Source organism: Ascaphus truei, chromosome 5 (assembly GCF_040206685.1).
Source record: "Ascaphus truei isolate aAscTru1 chromosome 5, aAscTru1.hap1, whole genome shotgun sequence".
In the NCBI taxonomy this organism is placed as follows: Eukaryota; Metazoa; Chordata; class Amphibia; order Anura; family Ascaphidae; genus Ascaphus; species Ascaphus truei.
Window position 1 is genome coordinate 221,412,996 of NC_134487.1, and position 22,475 is coordinate 221,435,470.

At 41.6% G+C, this 22,475-nt stretch overlaps 1 protein-coding gene across 1 annotated transcript in view; it reads right to left on the bottom strand.

The window, feature by feature from the left end:
* DOCK2 (dedicator of cytokinesis 2) overlaps window positions 1-22,475 on the bottom strand; it is a 1,423,644-nt gene that overhangs the window by 439,052 nt on the left and 962,117 nt on the right. The window contains exons 28-29 of the mRNA XM_075599153.1: window positions 15,881-15,979; window positions 12,468-12,562 (exon numbers count right to left, since the gene is read on the bottom strand). Of these exons, the coding sequence (XP_075455268.1) occupies window positions 12,468-12,562; window positions 15,881-15,979 (194 nt within the window). The remainder of the gene's footprint in view (window positions 1-12,467; window positions 12,563-15,880; window positions 15,980-22,475) is intronic.

Below are 22,475 nucleotides of genomic sequence, written 5' to 3' on the forward strand. Positions count from 1 at the left end.
TCAACACAATGGCGTTCTCGTCTTTGGGCGTGCGTTTCAGTAGGAGGAGTACATTTTGAACACACTTTGAGCCATACTTTGAACTCAAACATTATCGTAATCTTAGTGTTCCAGATTAGATTACAACAATTCAACACATTTATGAACTATGAAGGAAAAACGCCTATTTCTCATTAAATTGACATGTATCTGGTATTTGTTGACATAATACAGTGACCTCAATTTAGTTAACATCAGTTTATTATCTACACTGTTCTTATGATATAGTTTTAATCTACATAACAGACCTACTGTACAGTTGTGAAAAATGTCATGGGGATTGAGCAAAAAATATAGCAAATGTGTGGGAAAATGACAGGGGTCCCTTTTTTCCTGAACACGGTGTATACTTTATATTGCATTGTATTTGCAGTTATTGATTTGGTATGCTTTATGTATGTTGTATTGTAAAGTCATTTCTGTAAGCGAGGGCGTGGGTTTGATATAATTTGTCTGTAAAGTGTGTTCCGGCACAGAAATTGTTCCTATGCCAGAAGACTGTTTAGTAAATATAACCCAATGTATCCTCTGGTTGCAGAAGGTGTCTTATTGTACAAGTACAGTACAAATGGACCATTATCCTTTCTTCAAACAGAATATTTGTAGATGGACATACGTTATTAAAAATCTAGTACACAATAAACTGGGCTTTACGTAAAGTGAAATTATATAAGATACAATAGCATAATAATAACCTTTCAAGGGAGTTTGCAGTATGTACAGTAGTGGTGCACTTGAGAAATACCATTCCACCAATTCCAAAAAAAGAAAACCACCTTAACAAAAAATAAAGCAAACACCCTTATAAATTGTGCATTCGAGTGATCATATAAAATGTACAACATATATTAATTAAACATTAAAGCAGACATCCTCCTCAGAAGCCTTTATAAGTTATAATGTTAGTATCTTGCACCCTGAGCATGTTCTGCTTTAAAAGAAAAAAAATATACAGTAGTATTAAAAAATATATGATTATATTAATCTCTAGCTTCTGAGGTTCCCATGTATAACATTTAGACTGCAGTGGGCTCTGGGGAGAGCTTAATTTAAACCTCCCAGACTATATTTCACACACTTATATCTCATGAATTAAGCATTCAAAACAGTTTTTGAAATAGCAAGAAGAAATACAGTGGTAAAATGCAAAGAAATGTTGATCAGTGTGGACTGCACTTGTATCATTATTTTGTTCCCATTGCTGATAGACAAAGTTGCAAGAATATGCTACACATGTCTGTGTGTTTTGTTTGTGTCTGGTAACTGGCTACCGTTGCTTTAATATCACTGTTCACTTTACTGCAATTCACACTTTACGACCCTGTAGCCAGGTCACCTGATGGTTACTATTCTGCTCTTGGGCTGGCAGTAAACCTGGTACAATCAGATTGCCAGTAGTTACTATGAGGTTTTCCCCCTCCGAAGAGCTGCATTTGGGTGACAGCGGGAGGCGGTGACATCAGTGCCCTTCTCCTGACAGTACTTAAAGGCAGGAACGCCCTAAATTTAGCAGTGTCCTTCCCCCACTGAGGAAGGCAGGTCACACAACTGGGAGCCTGAGATCTGGGGCCTTCCCTTGTGCTCTTCCCTCCGAGGGAGAGTGAGTGTGGACCATACCCCTGCCTCTACTAAGGAGGTGGGGAAGAGCTAGGATAGCTGCAGGTGCCCTTGTCCTGTAGTGGCGGTCCAGGGACCATCCTTCAGTGAGAGCTGAGAGTACTGCATTGGACAGAAGCCTGCCATGTAATTGTGCTGTACAGAAGACAATAAACCATTCCTGTTATATACCTCCTGCCTGGTGCGTGACCTTACTGGGGGGGAGAGGTAATAGTTCTACAGTGGGAGATCACCTTCAGTTCCTGGAGCCTACGGCAGATGGAGGCGCTGCACTGCTAAAGAGATATGTGGGGTATGAACCCCAGAAGCCTAGTCCTGTGTCCCCACTACCACCGGCGGATGACTCAGCCCTCCTGTTACCAGCAGGTATATGCACCATACACCGTAGTAATGGACAAATCTCCTACCGGGTAGGGGAAACACAGTTTCAGCTCTATAACTGCATTTTGCAGCATAGGTTTTATTGGAGGTTTCGGCACTGTTTCTTGATGATGCGCCCTGTGAGGGTACAGTATAAACTGTATGGCATGAACTGTCACTAACACTTTATCTTGACAAAGGTTCGCCAGCAGTCCCAGACATTGATTCTTGGTCAATAAATGTATTACCTTTGGAAGACCAGTGGAGGGTCTCTATTTCTATTCCTAGGGTACCGGTGGTTCTGCTTCCTACAGGACTATTGTTGTACACTTGTAGGATTTTTGAAACCTGGTACCATGACTGCACCTTTATCTGGATTAACTAATAGTGGTGCCATAATTACTTTGCAAACAAAGGAACAAAGTTATGGTAACAATTGTGTTGACAGATAAGATAATTTGCCAAACATTGTAAAAACAAAAAAAAATATTTGGAAATACTTTATATTAAAAAAAAAAAAAGTGCTAATCGGCTTCATTTAACCTATTTAACTTTTCAGTGTCCTTGATCAACAATGATCAATGTGAAGTGCAAAAGGAACATTGATGCCAACAATGTTCTAATCTTTTTGGCACTACTAAACTCCAAGTCAATAGGCAATGTTGTAAAAATGTATCTGCATTTTAAGTGGTAAAGGATTGGAACAGAGGCTGAAAAGATCATTCAGTCATATTGGGATTTAAAGTTACAGTTGGTGAATAATTTTCAACAAAAGGAAACTGAAAATTAGGCAAATAAAATAATTTTGGACAGCTTGTCAGGTAGCAGCATGCTGAGGAACATCATACCAGGGGTATCCACTACAAAAGCGTCAAAGGGTATAATGTAAGAAATACAACTTTGTTACTTTAGTTATAAAATTATGTTACATATTATAATAATACCAAAAAATAATCATTTTGTTCAAAGTTCTTACAACCTCCTAATAGACTTTTCTCAGCATTACTGTATGCTTTAGCTATGAAATAATGTCTCAAATATAAATGGTATAATGTATACAGTATATTAATATTGGAGTTTATGTATACTGCCCAGCAAAGATAATTGTTCCAGTACTTTCTTCGTGTAGGTGTTCTAGGTTTTGATAAACAAAGGGAATCCTTTGATAATTCACAAGTAGTTAAACGATTGTGATATTGGGGCTTATTCTATATTGGCCACAGCGGGTGATCGTGCCTTTTTCAGACTAAATTTCCCGTTAAGTCAAAGGGGAATTTCGGCTGAAAATGGCCCGTTCGCTGCCTCCGTCGGATATAGCATAAGCCTCATTACATGCTACTGGATATAACTATTACTGGTATATTTAGTCAGAATAACATATTTTAGTGAATCATTCACAAAACAGCAGTAGCTTACTAAGTGTGGCAAGGCTACGCACTTTTATGTGTCTGCCAAATCAGTATGCCCTTGCAGGCTCTCATTTTTATGTATAGTATTTCTTTCTTGCTTCTCAATTTGTAAAGCACTCCAGAATGTTAACTTCCCCATGGTCAGCCTTCCTATTAAAATAGATTGTTATATTAGTGCTAAATGCCAAAGCCCGAGTGGAAATGGGACATTGATTCGGAATGTACACCATTGTACAAACCATTCAGCAATCCCACCTGAATACAAGGAAGAATCTGCGGTGTTGAGACACCATATGTAACTGCAACCTATAATTTGCTAGTACTATGCATGATGAATACTAAGGGTTTTAAACTTGACAAGCAGGGATTACTTTGCCATTATCGCTTGTCCTAGAGGATTACCCATTACCCCTTACTTGTATTCTTAAAAAGGCACTATAGACATGAGAGAGATAGGGACAAATGATAATGGGATTCTAAGGATTAAGTGGTCTTCTAAATTAAAAGGTGTGATTAACAGGACCGTTCAATAACATAGCTTGGAGGCAAGAGGGAACTAGGGCTATTTCCAAGATTTAAAATAAACTCACATATATAAATATACAGTACACAACACATTCTTTGTTGATTATCTTTAAAAGCAGATTAATTTCCCATTTTGACTTGTGAAACATTTGACACATGCTACAACTAAACAAGTATATTACAGTATAATTTGTATATGGGCACGTTCATGCTCAGAACCATCCTTCCTATTAAAAGACTGTATTAGATTTAAAGGGAGCCAAGAGGACTCAAGTGCTCTGTATTAGTTTGATAATTCTACAATATTACTGCTTCATACAGCAAGTAGTAATAGCACTGGGGTTCAAAAAACAGTCTTTAGGGCTCAAAGCCAGACCAGGTTTATTTGGTAAAATCGACTAATATCCCATCCATATGCATTGGTATAATTTGACCTGTGGTGCCTGTGAAGAGCTTTGTAAACAAGTGCCTTAAAGGCTTTTTAGCATTATTTAAACATGAATGTAGCAGGCTCGCAGAGTCTTAATAATGTGTTACTGCTTTCTAATTATCTTGTGCACACTACTGGCCATTTTTTACTTTAATCATCACTGCACAATGTTCCTTATATATTCTACATACAAATAAGGAGCCATTTATCAGGTTCCTATTTGAGCTAACTGGGTAACATACAATTAACAATGCATTGACATCCATTCAAGAGAATGGATGTTGCTTTATTTGTATTCGTTTAGTTGCTCCACTTGACATTGAATGGGGAGAGTACAGGAAATAATCATTATCCAGGTTACATACTCTAAATATGGGATTGTGCCAATAATCTTGTGGAGAACATTGTAAGTGGAAACACAAGCAGATAGTTATTTACTAAAAGGGTTGTGGATACATAGAACAAGTTTCCAGTTGGTGACTAAATAGTCATCGAAATACAAATGGCATAGCACAAAGGACTACAAAGAGCTAATCATCCTCACCGGCTGTCAACACTTTTGTTTCTATATTTTAATGATATCTACTGTTGTGTTTTGAAGTCATTTTTCTCTACTTCCTAGGCATCAAAAGAACCATCAATTCTGAGCTGGTGTTAATTGAATTGTCAGATATGTGTCAGATATGTAATACTTCAAAAACCAGATTCTAACATTCAGGTCCGCCAACAGGGGGGGACAAAAGGTACTGGCGTCCCGGGCCCCGTGAGTCAGGGGGGCCCAGCCGCCCAGGTCCCCTGCATGGCCGAGCCATTTAAAAAAAAAAAAAAAAAAAACTCTGTGCCAGGTCTCCCTGTCAGCAGCGCCGGAAGTCAGCGGGGCAAAGCATCTGGCGTGCAGGCTTGAGAGGGAGGCCCGGCACACACGGGAGCAGCATCATGGGACAGGTGCCCGCAGCGGGGCCGGCGGTAACTGCTGTGACCAGTCGCCGGGCCCCCCGCAGCATCGGGCACCCTCCCGCAGCCTCAGGCACCCCCGCAGCACCGCCACCACCACCCCCCTGCAACACCAGCCACTGCCCCCCCACAACACTAACACCAGCCACTGCCCCCCGCAGTACCGCCACCACCACCGCCATCCGACGCCCCCTAAAGTCAATGACCCCCCACAGCACCACCACCAGCTATCGTGACCCCCCTGCGCCACCACAATCCACCGCCCCCCCCCCCGCAGCACCACCACCACCGCCATCCCCGCAGTCAATGACCCCCCCCCGCAGCACCACCGTCAGCCACCGCCCCCCCCCCCCCGCAGTCACTGCCCCCCGAAGCACTGCTTACACCGCCATCCGCAACCAGCCACAGTCAATGATCCCCCGCAGCATCGCTGCCAGCCACCGCCCCCCTCCCCCCCCGCAATCACTGCTCCCCACAGAACCACTGCCAGCCATCAGGACACCCCCCCCCCCGCAGCACCACTGCCAGACACCGGGACCAGCCCCCTCCCGCAGCCACCCACCGGCCTGACCTGAGACCATCACCAAGGTAAGTCTGATTTTTATATGTATTGGGGGTATATTTGTATATGTATTGGGGGGCTGGGGTATTTTTTATATGTATTGGGGGCTGGGGGTGTTTTGTTATATGTATTGGGGGGGCTGGGGGTATTTTTTTTAGAAGTATTTTTAAATATATTGGGGTGTGTTTTTTAAATGTATTGGGTTGGGGTATGTTTTTTATATGTATTGGGGGGTTGGGGTATATTTGTATATGTATTGCGTGGTGGGGGTATATTTTTTATATGTATTTGGTGGAGTTTGGGGTATATTTTTATATGTATTGGGGTTGGGTATATTTTTTTATATGTATTGGGGGGGGCCAGGAATTTTTATATATATTGGGGGGTATTTTTATATGTTTTGGGAGCACGTGTGGGTATTTTTTATATGTATTGAGGAGGGGCTATATTTTTATATGTATTGGGAGGGTCTCGCATATTTTAGCATTGTGTCCAGTATTTTTTTCCAGGTGTCCACCTGGCGTCCCCCGTCCCCCCAAGCCATCCTGTAGCCACCAGCCTAACGTCCTCCCTCCCCATAGCAACGGCAACTCCTTCGCAGCTACCGGCCCTCCCGCAGCCACGGCCCCCCCAGTAGCAGCCATCACCCCCCCCCCCATAGCATCCACCGCCACCGCCCCCCCCAGTAACAGGCCCTCCCTAAGCAACCACCCATCCCACAGCAACGGCCCCCCCATAGCAACGGCCCCCCTTCATAGCCACCGGCCCTCCCTAATCCACCGGCCCACCGCCCATCCCGCAGCCACCACCCCCCCCCCGCCGCAGCCACCGCCCCTCCCACAGCAACGGCCCACCCCCCACCCTGCAGCCACCGGGCCTGACCTGAGACCATCCACAAGGCAAGTCTGATTTTTATTTGTACTGGGGGTGTTTATTTTTTATATGTAATGGGGAGGTTAAGTAAAAGTTGCACGCTAAAAAAAATTCCCGTGGTAGGTGCGCTATGGGTTGGGGGGGGGGGGGCGCTCCTTTCATTTGTCCTGGGCCCCATGATTTCTGTTGGCAGCCCTGTTAACATTTCATATAACCACTTTGGGGGGGTGTGTGCATTAAGCTGCAATAGTGCCAATCCAAGAACTATCACAAGGAATCTCCCACAGACCTCAAAGTCGAAATGTCAGCATTAGTTTATGGAGAGTACAACGATATTAATATAGCCTGATTAGTAATTACACTCAGTGATGTTGTTTCAAATGGCCTGATGTAAAATGAAAAGATGGTACAGAGTTTTTATCACTAAAAACATGAAATAACCTTGATTTACAGCATTTTGCATCTATTCCATTTTGGCCTGCAAAATATCATCTATATTCTATTTAAATAAAACAAAATGTGATGGTTTTAAATGAACTCCCTCTGAACTAAGAACAAACTGTACACAATGGCACAAATCACTTGATAAACTTTTAGTGTCACACAATATTTAGCTGAAGGAGAAACTCTGACAGGGCAAACAATGCAATACATTTCTCATAGAAGTACTGTAGCACTTTACACATCAGGGAATTCATTCTCGGCACTCATCTGTTTCAATACTATGTGCATCCACGTATGAGAAACAAAACAAACCTGCATGCCTGGAGAATAAAAATGATACAGCCACTTGCCTATCTGCTAATTAAAATTCTAATTGCTGTTTTTATTTTTCTAAGATTAACAGTTGTACATAACACAAATAAATATTAAACGTTGTTGGTCTCCTTCAAGTTACAGTCACATCTACCAACACATACTAGAAATGCAATGGTGGGAAAACGCTCAGTTATGTAACACTTCGGGCCTGATTCAATATCCTGATACAGCATCTTCCATTGGGCCGGAGAACAGGTCAGCTCCATTCATTTAAATGGGAGTAAAATCTACTCCAGTATGGGAATGACCTCTTCACAGCACATAAGACAATAACTGTTGTTGTGCATAAATGCATGTATATAATTGACACCTTATAGTTCATTTTATTTTTTGGTGCGCAGTGGCACCTCAGGGGTTACTAATCTTAGGCATTTCCCAAAATCCCTGGCTGCAGTGAAAGCATTATATCATTATATGCTAGGAGATAATGGGGAAAGGCATGGATGGATTTACTATACACTGTACGGTGGTGGGTTTTTGTCACTCTTTTACCCACCATAACTTATTTAATGTTTGTGTAGCACCTGTTCCCCGCCCCCCCCCCCCTCCCACAGGAGATCTGGCAACTACATGGCTGATTCTCTGGTGCTGTAGCTCACTTGCGGTTACTGGAGGTCTGAGTTGGTCCGCGGATGTTGTGTGGGAGCGACAACAGGGTAGGCTTTTCCTCCTAGGGTGCAGCGGCTCCATCCCATGAGGATCCTGCTAGAAGAAGGATGATCCCCACAGGCAATTCTCCTTTAATATGACCACACATTATTGCTGGTACAACGGCATGTTTATTTGGCATAGAGCATGGCATCCTCCGATTCTCCCTGGAGCAGACCCCAGGGGCTTGAGGCCCCAAGAGTCCCTCCTCGGCTCCTTTACCCTCTTGTAGGGAAAAGGGTATCACACACAGTTAGCTTCCTCAATTTGGTGGAGTGGAAGAACATCCTCTCAATGAAGAGAGTAATCAGCGGGCACTGCTTGGAAAAACGGCTGAAGGGCACGGGCGAAACGCGTTACAGCGCTGAGGGGGGACTCCTTCTCCCTTTTTAATCTGTATCTGCCATGAATCAATAAAGGCAATTTTTTTGCACAGTCCAGCCTTCAGCCATTTTTCCAAGCAGTGCCCGCTGATTACTCTCTTCATTGAGAGGATGTTCTTCTACTTCACTGCTTACAAGCCTGGAGCACGCCGATTCGCACAGACCACAAACAAGATCTGAGTAAGTCATTATTCTTATTTCAATAAGCTACCCCAGGGGACCAGACACTTTTAGTGCGAGATATATACATTTGAGGGGTCCGCAGCAGGTTGCAAAACCAGCTTGGTCAACCCTCTGTATATCGCCAGGCTGCTCCCACACTAGGGGAGAGTCAGGAGACTCATCTGTTTTACTTCAAGTATTAACCCTTGATTGTCTGATATCGCTTTGATGGTTAAACGGATTATATATATATTCCTGGATTGATTCTCTGTAGCACATAAAAAGTTGAGGGGGCTCCTCTCTTTCAACATTGTTTCAATTTGGTGGAGTGTCAGCTTTTATACGCTGGGGGAAGGACTTGTAACCCCTCCCCATAACAGGAAAGGTCCAGGTACTGACAGGCATCACACCATATACATGTAACCCAGTCAGTACTCCCCAGGTATGACACTCCAACTGCCGTTTTAGGCCTGACCCTGGATTTGGCCACATAGTACCCCTCCAGGCTGCAACTGCAGGCTAGGCCCTGTGCAGGAGTTTAACCCCAACACTGCCTGTTGCTATCAGGACTTATAGTGTTGAGGCCAGTGGAAGGCTATAGCCAGGGGCACTAGGCTACATGTCGTTGAAACCTTCAAATTGCAACACCAGTATAACCATCCTCTGATAAGCCCCAAAAGGTTGAAACATCTGCCTCTAAGTAGATTTATTAGCTATGCACTTCTTTAACTCAGGCTGTGCTGAAAAGCTGTGTAATGTGGCAAGCATACACGTGTAGGGGTCCACGTTAAAATGGATTTGAAGCAAAAGGTGTCACAGTATGCTCATTGGCATGTCATTTCCCAGAATTCCTAGCTAGGAGATAATGGAAAAAGCAGGGTTGCAAACCCTTCAGAGACTTGTGAATGTGCTCACAAGTGATATTTTTTTTGCCATAAATTATTGCAACAGTATAGATGAGTCTCCATGTGTTCTGCATTGTAATTGTCTTTTGGGGATTTACATTATAATCAGCCAATCAGAATTTGGTCGGAAGTGTACATACTTGTAAACTTCCTTGGCTTCTTGCTTTCCTTGTTCTGCTCTTTGCTGCTGCAAGTCACATTTCTTTTATGACCAGACTGGGAATGAACTACCTTTGCAACATGGGGTAGGCTCGCAAAGCTAATCCAGGAACTAGCCTGCTGTGAGGCCATCTGATGGTTAAGGACTTTGCCCATCTACATTTCTTAGATTCTTTCTGAACTTTGATGCACGTCTTTAACCCAGGTTTTACTGAAAAGCTGTGTAATACAGCAGGCATAAGATGAGTGACCCATGTTAAAATGGAGAAGAAGTAAAGAGTGCCACAGTGTGCTCATTTGCATGTCATTACCCAGAATCCCTGGCTGTAGTGAAAACTTTGTATGCTAAGAGATAATTGGGAAAGACAAGGTTACAGACATATCTGAGACACCCCAATGCACCACAAGGTGTATTTGTATGTGCTGAACTTTGATGCAATTTATGGATTTACTTCTAGTATTGTTTTTACAGTTTGGGAACCCAGTTACTGAAACACTTACCACGGAAGTTACCAGTTTTAACTCTGTCTCCAGGAGAAACAAAATGTCTGTCATGTCTCGGACCTATAGGAAGCTGCAACATCATTGGTTGTGGTTTCCTATTGGAACCTCATTTAAAATCATCTTTAAAAACCAAAGTGTAACACCAGTAACTTCATCAGAAAGTATATTGGGAACTGTGGGGGGATTAAAATAGCATGGTTCAACTATAAAAGACTGCACAGCCCCAATCCTGTAAAAAAAAGATTGTTAATTAGATGGGTTTGCTGTTTTAAGCACCTCAGCTTGGAAATTGAATAAATATGGAGGCTTCAAGATGTACTAGGCAAGATCTCTCAGGATTTTATGATGACAGGCCTGAGGTCTCCCTATTTGGCAGTCTCCAGCTTCCTAAAGTATATTGATCCTCTGCTGCACTCATCTTTGAAGAGGTGATGGTCTTAAAGGATTAGATGGGATTTTTGCAACTTGGAGTTATGCTTTCTGCAATTTGCATTTTGAGTAACACTGCCATGCTGTGTAATTTGTCATAGATTTTTTGTTTTAATACAATATATTTGTATCTTAATGTAAATGTCCAATTAAAGGTGTGCAGTTCACTTCCACCTGCGGACCTGAAACATTGTGTACGGTATACTCTCCTGTTCCACAATAAATCACATACGCTCCAGAAGAGAAACTGTTAGTAGAGCACTACTATTTTTCAATTGAAAGGGGTATTCACGCAATACCTCAAGGACATTTCTTTGAAGTAGGAAAATACTGGACATTTTCACAACCTATGTGATCTTGGTGAATAAAATAAGTCTAAAATACATTTGACTTGATAAAAAAAAAAAAAATTAACCTGTCTAGCAGGCAATGGGCTAAAGACACATTAGTTGGTGGCATGAAACTAATAAAAATGCATGATATGCAGTATTACTTCCTACTTAAATAGAAACACAAAATATTTTTTTGTACACTTATTCCTATCATCATTTATCTTGTTACAGTAAAGTACTTTTTTTTTATTTCAGATACTTACCTAAACCCTCCTTTATTCAACAACTGTGCACAATACACACAACGGAAATACATGGACAATATGTTAACTTGCAGTGTATGCAAATGATTACATTTAGCACATTTCCCATGTATCTCAGCTGTGTTAAGTTATGTTCACAGTTATCTTTCAACATATTAATAACTTGATTTATTATTATTAACTTTATTTCACATAGCGCTTTTCTCCCAATGGTACTCAAAGCGCTTCACAATTACAGTATAGAGCGCATTACACAGCATTGTACAAAAGATTTTTACAGACACAGTCCCTGCCCAGATCAATTTATAATCTATGATTTTGGTGCCTGAGGCACAGGGAGATAAACTGACTTGCCCAAGGTCACAAGTGGAGATGGGCAAAACTGTCCCAATCCGTTTTGCAGAACTTCCTGATCTTTCCATTCAAAATCTGTTCCGTGGTGTAACATCCGTCGGTGAATTGTTCCAATTTCAATTAGTGCGGATCAAAAACCATCAGTGGATCTAATCCGCAGGTGGATTTTACTAATCCAATCGGTGGATTCCAAAATCCGTGGATTGGAGTGTCGGTGATGAAGAAAATCCGAAAAAGATGAATCATCCTTTTTGAGTTCACGGTGGATCCAAATCCGCCCCCATAAATTGCCATCTCTAGTCACAAGAACCCGATCCCCGTGCTTCAAACTCAGTGACATTGTTATCAGTCAGTGCTTTTACTCACAATTTGTTTTCCCTGGGCCCCCCTGCTGGCTGTCCACTTCTCCTCCCGCCCCCCTGCTTACCTTGGCTCTGACTTCCTGACGTCACGTTGCCATGACAACGTTATGTCACATAACCCCCTCCGCATTGTCATGGCGATGCGTCACCAGGAGCGTCTGAACCAAGGTAAGGAGAAGTTTACAGAGGCCTTGCAGCTCCCCCGACATTGATTTGAGTGCCTTCGGGAAGCGGGCGGGGGAATCTGTAAACCGTGCGCCCCCCACTTTGCGCACCCCTGGTGTAAAGGAGTGTTTGGGGAGGCACATAAGTGTCTCTCTTTACCCGTTTTGGTTAACCCATAATGAAGGTCATGCATAACCCACTTAATTTTATTACCTGTTTTGCATCATGCTCATGGTCATCCAATCCGAAGGATAGACATTTTTTCCAATTAGATCCTTGAACATTATAAATGTCTCCATCAAAAAGTCCTGAAAGAGATGAAACAATATTCACTGATTACAAGTGTCTTTGAACTACAGTCTATAGATATGGTTTGAGGTAGTACACTCTCACTAATAAGCAACCAACGACAGTACTGTAGCACAGGGGAGCGCAAACTTTTCCAGCTGCGCCCCCCTGTCTTCCCTGCTTTAGTGATGGCGCCCCCCCTCCTACCTTAAAGCTGCGTCAAATGACGCTCGGGGGTCACATGACATCACATCATGTGACCCGCTGCGTCATTTGACGTGTGTGACGTCACATGACCCCGCAGCGCCATTTGATGCTGCATTGCCATGGCGATGCATCACAGAGCTCCTGAATCCCGGTAAGTATAGCATTGCAGGGGCCTCACGTGATCCCCCGGCATTAAATTAAATGCCGTGGCGAAGAGCGGGGGACCTCTCCAACGGCCCGCGCCCCCCCAGCAAAATCTTACGCCCCCTGTTTGCGCACCGCTGCTATAGCACATACCATCTTCATTACAGTTTCAATACAATGTCTTACTTTTATTTCTGCTATATACTGTATTTAGAAAATGCTACAATTATATTTTCATGATTTGCTTGAATGTTTGGAGTTTAACTATTATATTCATACGAAATGCGTAGGGTGGTTTTTATTTGGCTGAGACTTTGACATTCTCCCCCGGTAGCCCTTTGTCCTTTCTTCACCGAGCCTGTGCTCTCTGAATTCCCTGGTTCTCGTCCGGGCACTTCCCCTGCCTTCGCGCTGCGTGGTGACGTCACTGTGTCATTGCGAGACCTCTGGTCTGCGTGCCTTGCTTCGGTGATTCCCTCGGCAGCATTGGGTCCAGGCTTTCTCCTGCGGCACCCCCCACACATCAGGACTATCTGTGAGTGTGCTAGCAGTGGCAGTCCCCGGCATCGTGGATCTCTAGAGGCTGCGTTACACCAACTACCACAAAGGCTTCGGTTTCAAGTAAAGGACATTTTGCTATGGGCTTTTACCTATCAGCATTGCTGTAAGTAGGGTTTCAATTTTATCCCTACCGGATGTCATCGCTTTATTAGTGTCTCTAGCCCAACATTCAAGTGTTTGTTGTTTTATTTATTTATTTTAATTCATTTGCATTAAATTTGTGATTATTTCCCTATCAATCTTATCAGTGATTATTTGTCTAAGTTGTTTTTAGTTGCACTATGATCTTTTTTTCTTTTCTCTTTTTGTTTTTGTCTTATTTGTTTGTTTGTCCTTCCATGAGACTTCATTGAAGATCCCTCCCTGGATTTCATCCCAGCCATATTGGACTCTATATTTGGTCAGGTTATATTTATATTCATTTTTGGAGCCGCCGGTTTTTTGTTTTTATTATATTCATTTACTACATTATTTTTTTGTTGACTGTCAGACCCAGCGGTAAAACAATATATATGTTCGCCTGTTTCCTATCCTTTCAGTTTATTTTTTTTTAGTCACAGAACCAGTAGACCTACAAATAGTATTAGGATCATAATAGCAGATTAGATGCACAGAACTTGATGATTTAAACATTTTTTTTTAAACTAAGCTTTTTTTAATACAGGTTTTCTTTGACATACAGTACAGTAACGCACTTTTATTTTGTCTATATGAAGAATGTGCAGTACATGTGGTAAAAAATTCTATTAGCCGTATAGGCCCTGGAATAAAGTAGAATCTATATATCGGTTCTGATGGACCAACAATACTGTCACAGTTCACTTGAAGAACAAACCTATGAGGTTTCGAATGTTGTGTACACCATACATTATTACAGAAGTGTGCAAACTGGGGGTGTCATAATTTTTTAGGGGGCCCAGCAGTTACAGAGGTCCCGTGCTCTTCCCCAAAGCATTTAAATGAAATGCCTGGGAGCGTGCTGCGGGGTCATGTGATGTGATGTGACGTCACATGACGCCACATTGCCATGGTGATGTGACGTCATATTACCAGGTAGGAGGGGGTGCAAGCACTGGGGCTGAGCAGGCAGGGGGGCTCAGGGCCAAAACTTTGCGCACCCCTGCATTAATCTATGAAAAACATAATGTTGGTCAAGACAAAGGTATCACAACAACATACTGTACATCAAATGGTTTTTACGTCCAATTAAAACTTTCACTAAATTTATAAATATAGATGTACTTGATGTAATGATTATAGGTAGATACTGTACATAGGTTAACATAACAGAGTTTAGTGAATTGGGGCATTCAATTGTAAGCACCAGGGCTCTTCGCCACAACATTTAATCTGATTGCCGGGGGAGAATATGGGACCTCTGTAAGTGCCTCTTATCTTCTCTCCGGAGCCGACATCTCTTCCTGTAATCATGTGACGACACATCGCTAGCAGGAGGAGATGCCACTCTGGAGATGGTTAGAAGCCCTGCCAAAACCCCAATGCACCGAGACCCGCAAAACTCCCAGCCGGCTCTGCTTTTTCCACTCAAAGTTTAATAGTATGCATTAGGCACTTACAGTATCAAAATTTGCATTATTCTTCTCCTCAGTCCAATCATCTTCAAAAATTACACAAACTGTGAAAGCAACAAAGGAGCATACAAAGCATATGTGAAATCAGCGAGGAGCTAGATTTCAAGATTACGATTGTGATAATGATAAGCAATATTTATTACTCAAAACTACATGATTGTGAAAGGTCATATGGAACATCAAAATATCCATATCGACTTTAATGACCAAACATCAATACAGTTTATATAAATATTAAACAGCAATTTGTGAATCATAACCCAGAGGCCCAAGGCCATACTCCAATTGATCCTGATTAATAAACACAGTGTAGAGTTTTGAGAGTCAGCAATCCGTCACTGATAATTTCCTGATTTTTGATCCTGTGACGCAAAATATATATTAACATCGTTTTTGTAATTATGTTCTGATTATTCAGAAATAATAACTATACATTTTTTGATATCCAGCACTTAACAGTAATTGATGATATTCACTGAAATGTATACTTGGGGGGGAGGGGGAGGAAAGAGACTGAAGTAAATACACAAAAGCACACAGAGTAACCTTTTGGCAGAGACTAATAAAAGGTCACCCAAATGTGGTACAAATTACTAGTCACATTTCTGTGCAATAGTAACAAAGGAGGGAGAGGTAGTAGGGGTATGATACCTTTTATTGGACCAACAAGTAGTTGATATGTTACAAGATTTGAACCTCTCAGGGTCTTTCATCGAGTATGGCAGAAATACAGAACACCAAGAAAGGGATAGAAATCACAATTTAATTTATGCCTAAAGAGCATAGTTCTACCATGTAGTAAATCAAATATATACTATTTCATACTGTACTTACCACCAAATCTGAACTTGACTGAAATGTTTCAATGTAAAATGCATAATGCTGGTCACCCATTTGGTTTAAGATCGCTGTCATGCATGCCACAAAATGACTCTGTAAGAAAATGACAATTTATTTTTTTGACGCCGGTTATACTTCACAATCCAATATAAAAATATTTTTTATAAAACAAGTCAAATAACTTTTTAACTTTCTGACGACCAATAGGATTAGGATAAATGATATGTATAAAATCCAGAAGATAAGAGTTGACGCATTTAGGATTGTAAAGCAATGTAGAAAAACGCTTTCCATTCTAATTTTGCACACACATCAAGCCGTGAAATGGTTCAATACGCAATAATTTAGGGGCCTATGCAGTAAGTGTTCATAAAAAAAAATTGCCAGGCCATTTAAATCACCGTTTTTGTGAGCGCTGCTATCACGGTATTCAGAAGGCGTCGATAACCTGTGATAACAAAATTCACAAAACGGGCGAGTAGCCGGCAACGTGAAGATAGCCTCTCTGAAAAGGCCTTAGCCGGCGATTCCTTTCTGCTGCAGAGAGCTGCTCAGAGAGAGCCGCCTCTCCCTGCGCAAATGTATGTTTTTTAATTTAAATGTTATTACTAGTATAGATGAGCAGGGGGTCTCCGGAGGCGAATAGCATTGATTTCAGCCTCAGGGACCCCTAGCTTCCCGAGATACAGGCCCCGTTATGGGATGCCGGTATCTCCTATGCATTTGATTCTCACGGTCACGTGATGCGGGACATTTCAATGCATAGGAGATACCGGCACTCCATAACGCGTCTTGTATCTTTTGGAAGCAGGTGGTCCCTGAGGCTGAAAACAATACAGTTCAGCTCAGGAGACCCCCTGCTCCCTACACTAATAATAACAATTATATTAAAGCAGCTTAATTACCTTAGTGGATAGCCGCTAAGGCAATGAAGGGGTTAAGGCACAATAGCAGCTTCATTGAGGGAAGAGGGGGTGATTGAAGCAGGTACTTGGCCCTTCATTCACCCCCTCTGCCCCCAATAAACATTACAATATGTAATAACCAACAATACACAACCCACCCACCCCCTGTACCCCTACATAAAACAACTATTTATTTATTTTAACACAGGATTGATCACAGAGGCCGGTGGGTGTCCCCGGGTGGTCCCCAAAGGTGTATCTAATAGCGCAGAAACACAAACCAGGAGATCAAAGTCTCCCAAAGATCCCTAATTGTTGCACTCCATGGCTGCTGAAGTAAAGGGGGTTAAATACTCCAAAACACAATGTCTAATTAACTTATAGTAGTATACAAAGTAACCGCTCCCAACACTGTGGGAGGACAGTTACCACTAAAAACCTTAATAGGTAAAAATAATAAAATTTTATTAAACCATAAACGGCGCAAACTCATAATAAAACCAGTAAAAAAAAATGGGTGGTAAAGTAACCTCAGCAGAGAACAAGGGATAATCCCCAAATAGCTATATGGGCAGTACCTGGTGATGGTTGCTAGAACGTTCCGTATATGGGGGAATCACTAGGGAGGTAGGTATGTGCTATCTGCTTTTATTGTTCCAATTAACCCCTTACATACTGAATATCCAAAAATAAGGTTTGTATCAGGATGCAGAGGTGAACTTAGGGTTAATAGCAAAACCTCCTCTCTATGTATACAGATAATAGGTAGCTGTATATAGTGGGTGCATAGGCATTTATTCAATGAGGTAGAGGAATATCAGATCTTACAATATATAATGCTGTTAGTGAGACATACTGCAGTCTATATGGGCGTGCTCTCACAGCCTCAATATCACTGCGGATCCAGCTACTATAGCATATATCTCAGATCCAGCTAGGAAGATATAATATAAGCCAAACGCACACACACACCTACTTGTCCCACAATTATCAGTGTGTGTGAATACAGGCTGGCCACCATGCACCGGTGTATGGTGCGTCACAGTCACAATACTATGTAACTACACACAATTGTACCTTATGTGGCCATGGCTGTGGCCCATCTGCTCATAATAGTAGTCTCAATAGCATTACTGTGTGTACACCTCATTGGCGCTACAAGCACCCGCCACCCATCACAGCATACCCGCCCCCCCAGCAAACCAGAACAGTCTCACCCGTGACCTCCACAATGTCAACGCGATGACATCATACCCGACTTACGTTTCGCGCTCGGGACTAGAGCTTTCTCAAGGTAGGCGGTGGCGATTAGACTAAAGCCAGTGTCTTTATATACCCGTGAATCGGGAGGTTTGTTAGATATTACTAATATTTGGTGAGCGGACAACCATAAGTTAAGTTATGTATCTAATAGCGCGCCTGACATCAGATGACGTTAAAATTGCAGGGAACCCTCTAGGGATGCCAGGGGTACACTAGGGTTCCTAGGAACCATGGTGGAAAAATACTGTACTAGATCTGAGTGAGAAGGAAAAGAAAAACTGCTTAGAATTGCTGCTCTCGAAAAAATGTCCTTAGAGACATTCCCTACTTGTCCCTCATGTATTAATAAAAGGAGTGCACATCCAGTGAAACTTATACACATACTGTGCCTAAATATATATGTATAAATATCTATTAAATAAAATGGTCTTTTAGTTTAACATTCTTAATAACCTGTGCATTACCAGGAAGAATGATTTATAATAAATTAGTTGCATAGTTCTAAGTCCGATTTAAGCTTTTATTAACCTGTACATTACCAGGAAAAGCACTCTGTATTAGATTTGTCACAATCAAACTGCAAGCAAGCAAGTTCCCCTGAGAGTGGGAGATGCAATGGAGTGAGCTTTTAACCATTTAAATGTGGGAGGGGGTGAGCTTCAACTAGGTAGGAGGAGCCACCCTCCAATCAGCTAAGACCAGCTGAACAAGAATTGTAAAACATACAGGACACCTACAAGCTCATATTGAACCCCCAAAATAACCACAACATATATAACCACACCATGTCCACTCCCTCTGCACTTGGTAGAGAGGGAGAGTGGGCTGCTGGGATGGCCATCTTTTAGGGGCTGCAGGCAAAGCCCCAGAGGGCCACATGCATCCCACAGGCTGCCTGTTGTCCACCAATGCCATAGGGACATGCATCCACCATCTAAGCAATGCACTAATGGTCAATCCTTTGGTAAGTTTTGCAAGAGTCTACAATAATAATTTTTTCCAACTCTAAATGAACATAGTTAATCTTTGTGAATGTTATGCATTTTAGTCTTGAGCTCATTCAGGGCAGATGGAAAATGATTGAAGGGCTGGCATAATGCAGGCAGCTGTGCTACAAAATTGGCAAAAATAAAATTGAATCAACGTTTTCATAAAAATGTTTACATCTGTATTTTATAATTTAATATAAATGTAATATAATAACTGTAGCTCTGAAACATTAAACAGTGACTCGCTATATGTGATGTTTCTGGTCTTCTTCTTTGCTCCTTTAAGTGCCTTGTGGCTTTATCCACCGCAGTGCAGGATTACACAAAGCATCACAGCCACATTGTATGTGAGAAGATTATTAAAATGCCAAAGAGGCGACGTGGCAGATAAAAAAGGTCTTAAGAAGACCAGAAACTATTGCATGAAACAAACATCACTTAGGAATTAGAAAAAAACATATGGATTACCAAAAAGGAATTCAATATCCAAGAATAAGGATCTAAAACAGAGACCCGAAAAAATCCCACCCACTGCAACTATTATGATGATATTACAGTATTTAAAAAAAAAAAATAGTTTCATATGTCATAGTACTAGTTTTACATTAATATTTTATAAACTTAAAATGCCATGCAGCGAAATAGAAAATGCATGACAACGTATGGATGTGAGAAAATCTGTCAGAAATGAGTCAAGTCATTAATATTAGTTTAGAAATATAATACTGCATCTGTGATGCCTGAAAAAGTTGCTGAAATGTACACATACTGTATGCTTGTAAAAGGTGTATGTTGTCTCAAATTATTATTGCAGCTTGTGTAGTTTCTGAATTACCAGAAATGATTAATTTTTATAAAGTCTATGTGTGATCAAGGAAGTCTGAACTTCTGTATTCAATTTGGGGACATATTGATACGTATATTAATGAGAAATGTGAAAATACTGAGGTGTGTTCAGGAGGCTGAAGAAACGTACCAGAAATGGGAGTATTTGGAAATGAGGGGTGAGATGGAAGGAAGGGCAGTGTCACCAAGAATTTTGTATGTGGGGACTAAACGCTTGAATTCTATTGCAGATTAGATGGTTAACCGGTGAACGGACATGAAGAGAGGGTGGAAGCGCAAGTGTGTAATATAACAATACAGATGAGGAAAAAGCAGAGCACTGTGAGAACAAGTAAAAGAGGGGCTACGAACCTTGCATGAATAAGGCTAAGGTCCCGCTGCCTCAGACCACGCGCCCGCACTGCAGACAGGCGGCGCGTGGAGAGGCACTTGACCTATATATGCGGTCTGTAGGGAGAGGGAGCGGGAGGGCAGGGGGGCGTGGTTTGACGGTCAAAAACTTTGCCAGGTCTGAGATGAGACTGAGATGAGACCGTGGTACCGTGGTGCCATCCCCCCCCCACCCCACACAACACATACACTTTTCCCCCGCAGCTCCTTCCCTGCTCCCCTCCCAAGCCGCCTCCCTTCCGTAGCTCCTTCCCTCCCCTCCTTCCCTCATTGGCTGACTGCCGCACCACGTGACGCGTCAGAGCTACAAATCACTAGGAGCTTGCAGCATCGGCCGGCTGACGCGTCACAGCACGCAGTCAGCCACGTCGGAAGGAGCCAGCGGGGACCTCCAGATTGGAGGAAAGGGGCTGGTGGCCCGCTGGCGTGCGGCTGCGCAGCAGGACCAAAGCCTTAAAAGTTCTTTATTGATCCGGCGACTGTCACGGTAACTTTATGACAAGATATAATATACACCAAAAATACCTGGGTTGAACTGAACACGACTAGATATGATAAAATATAATTCATTCCTTGAAAAAGGTGAACACACGAGATAAACAAATAACAGACAAAATATGCACTTACTTAAAGTTGGAATGATGAAATAGTCAGCAATTTTGACTAGCAGTTCATACAGCAATCTTGAAAATCACAAAGACAATGGGCCTAGACTGAGCCCTGTTTAAATACAATTTCCAGCCCTATACCTTAACCTTAAGGCGCCTAGCTGGCTAGTGGAGTCGTTTGAAGTAGATTCTTCTTCCCCTGCAAGTGTGAACTATGACACTTACAAACCACTCAGCCCCTTTGTTCTTGGCCCTAGGGTAAACAATCAGGGTGGTTAACCTTTGATCAGAGGGCTTATGCTAAACCATCTGGCTGCCCTCCCTGACCCTGACCTATTAGCATAGCAGATATGCTGCAGTGGAAGTGCTGTGTGCTGGGCGATAATGGTGAAAGACAGGGTTGCAGACCTCTCTAAGACATGCAAATGAACATACAGTAATATTTACAGCTGCTATATGCTTTACTGTGGAGGGTGTTTGTCACCTTTTTTTTTACCCACCATAACCTTTATAAGTGTGCTATATATATATATATATATATATATATATATATATATATATATATATATATATATATATATATATATATATATATATATATATATATATATATATATATATATATATATATATATATATATATAATATATATATATATATAATGGAAATACAACTGTATGCTCATTTGCATGTCTTAGGCAGGTCTGCAACCCCGCCTTTCACCATTATCACAGCCAGGGTTAAGATGCATAGCCAGAACCCTGTCTGTGCTCAAAGCTGTGACCATGCAGCAAGCTTAAGCCTATAGGGAACCATGTTAAAAATGGTTTTTGAAGCAAAAAGTGGCACTGTGTGCTCATTTGCATGTCATTTCCCAGAATCCCTTGCTGCAGTGGAAGTGCTGTGTGCTGGGTGATAATGGTGAAAGGCGGGGTTGCAGACCTGCCTAAGACATGCAAATGAGCATACAGTTGTATTTCCATTTGCTATATGCTTTGCTGTGGAGTTTTTTGTCACTTTTTTTACTCACCATAACTTAACTCAGTATATATATTATATATATATATATATATATATATATATATATATATATATATATATATATATATATATCTATATATATATATATATATATACACACACACACACACACACACACACAGTATATGATCAGAATATGGATTTAACACTTTTTGCATACAACGCAACTGAATAATGCTACAGTACAGTATATCAATTGTGAAAGATAAGGTTTGAATGTTGTCCAAGTTTAGAGACGATTTAGACAGATTTATGTTATTTCCAATAAATCTATTTTTGGATGTGAAGATTGAAGAATGTGTACAAGTTATTTATCGTGATTTGTAAGGGCACCTTGCAAGTCCTGTCATGAGTAGTTATTTGTGTATATTTGTAGTACTTCTAATTGGATGGCGTGGTCTTACAACATAACCAAACAAGGTCTTTGCCAATGGTATTTTTTATTCTCGTACATAACCTTGCAAAGCTGCTAAATAGCGGCATTTTACATATGGGAAGGACCCATTTGGTCTTATGAATTTAATGAATAATAATTTGTATACAGATG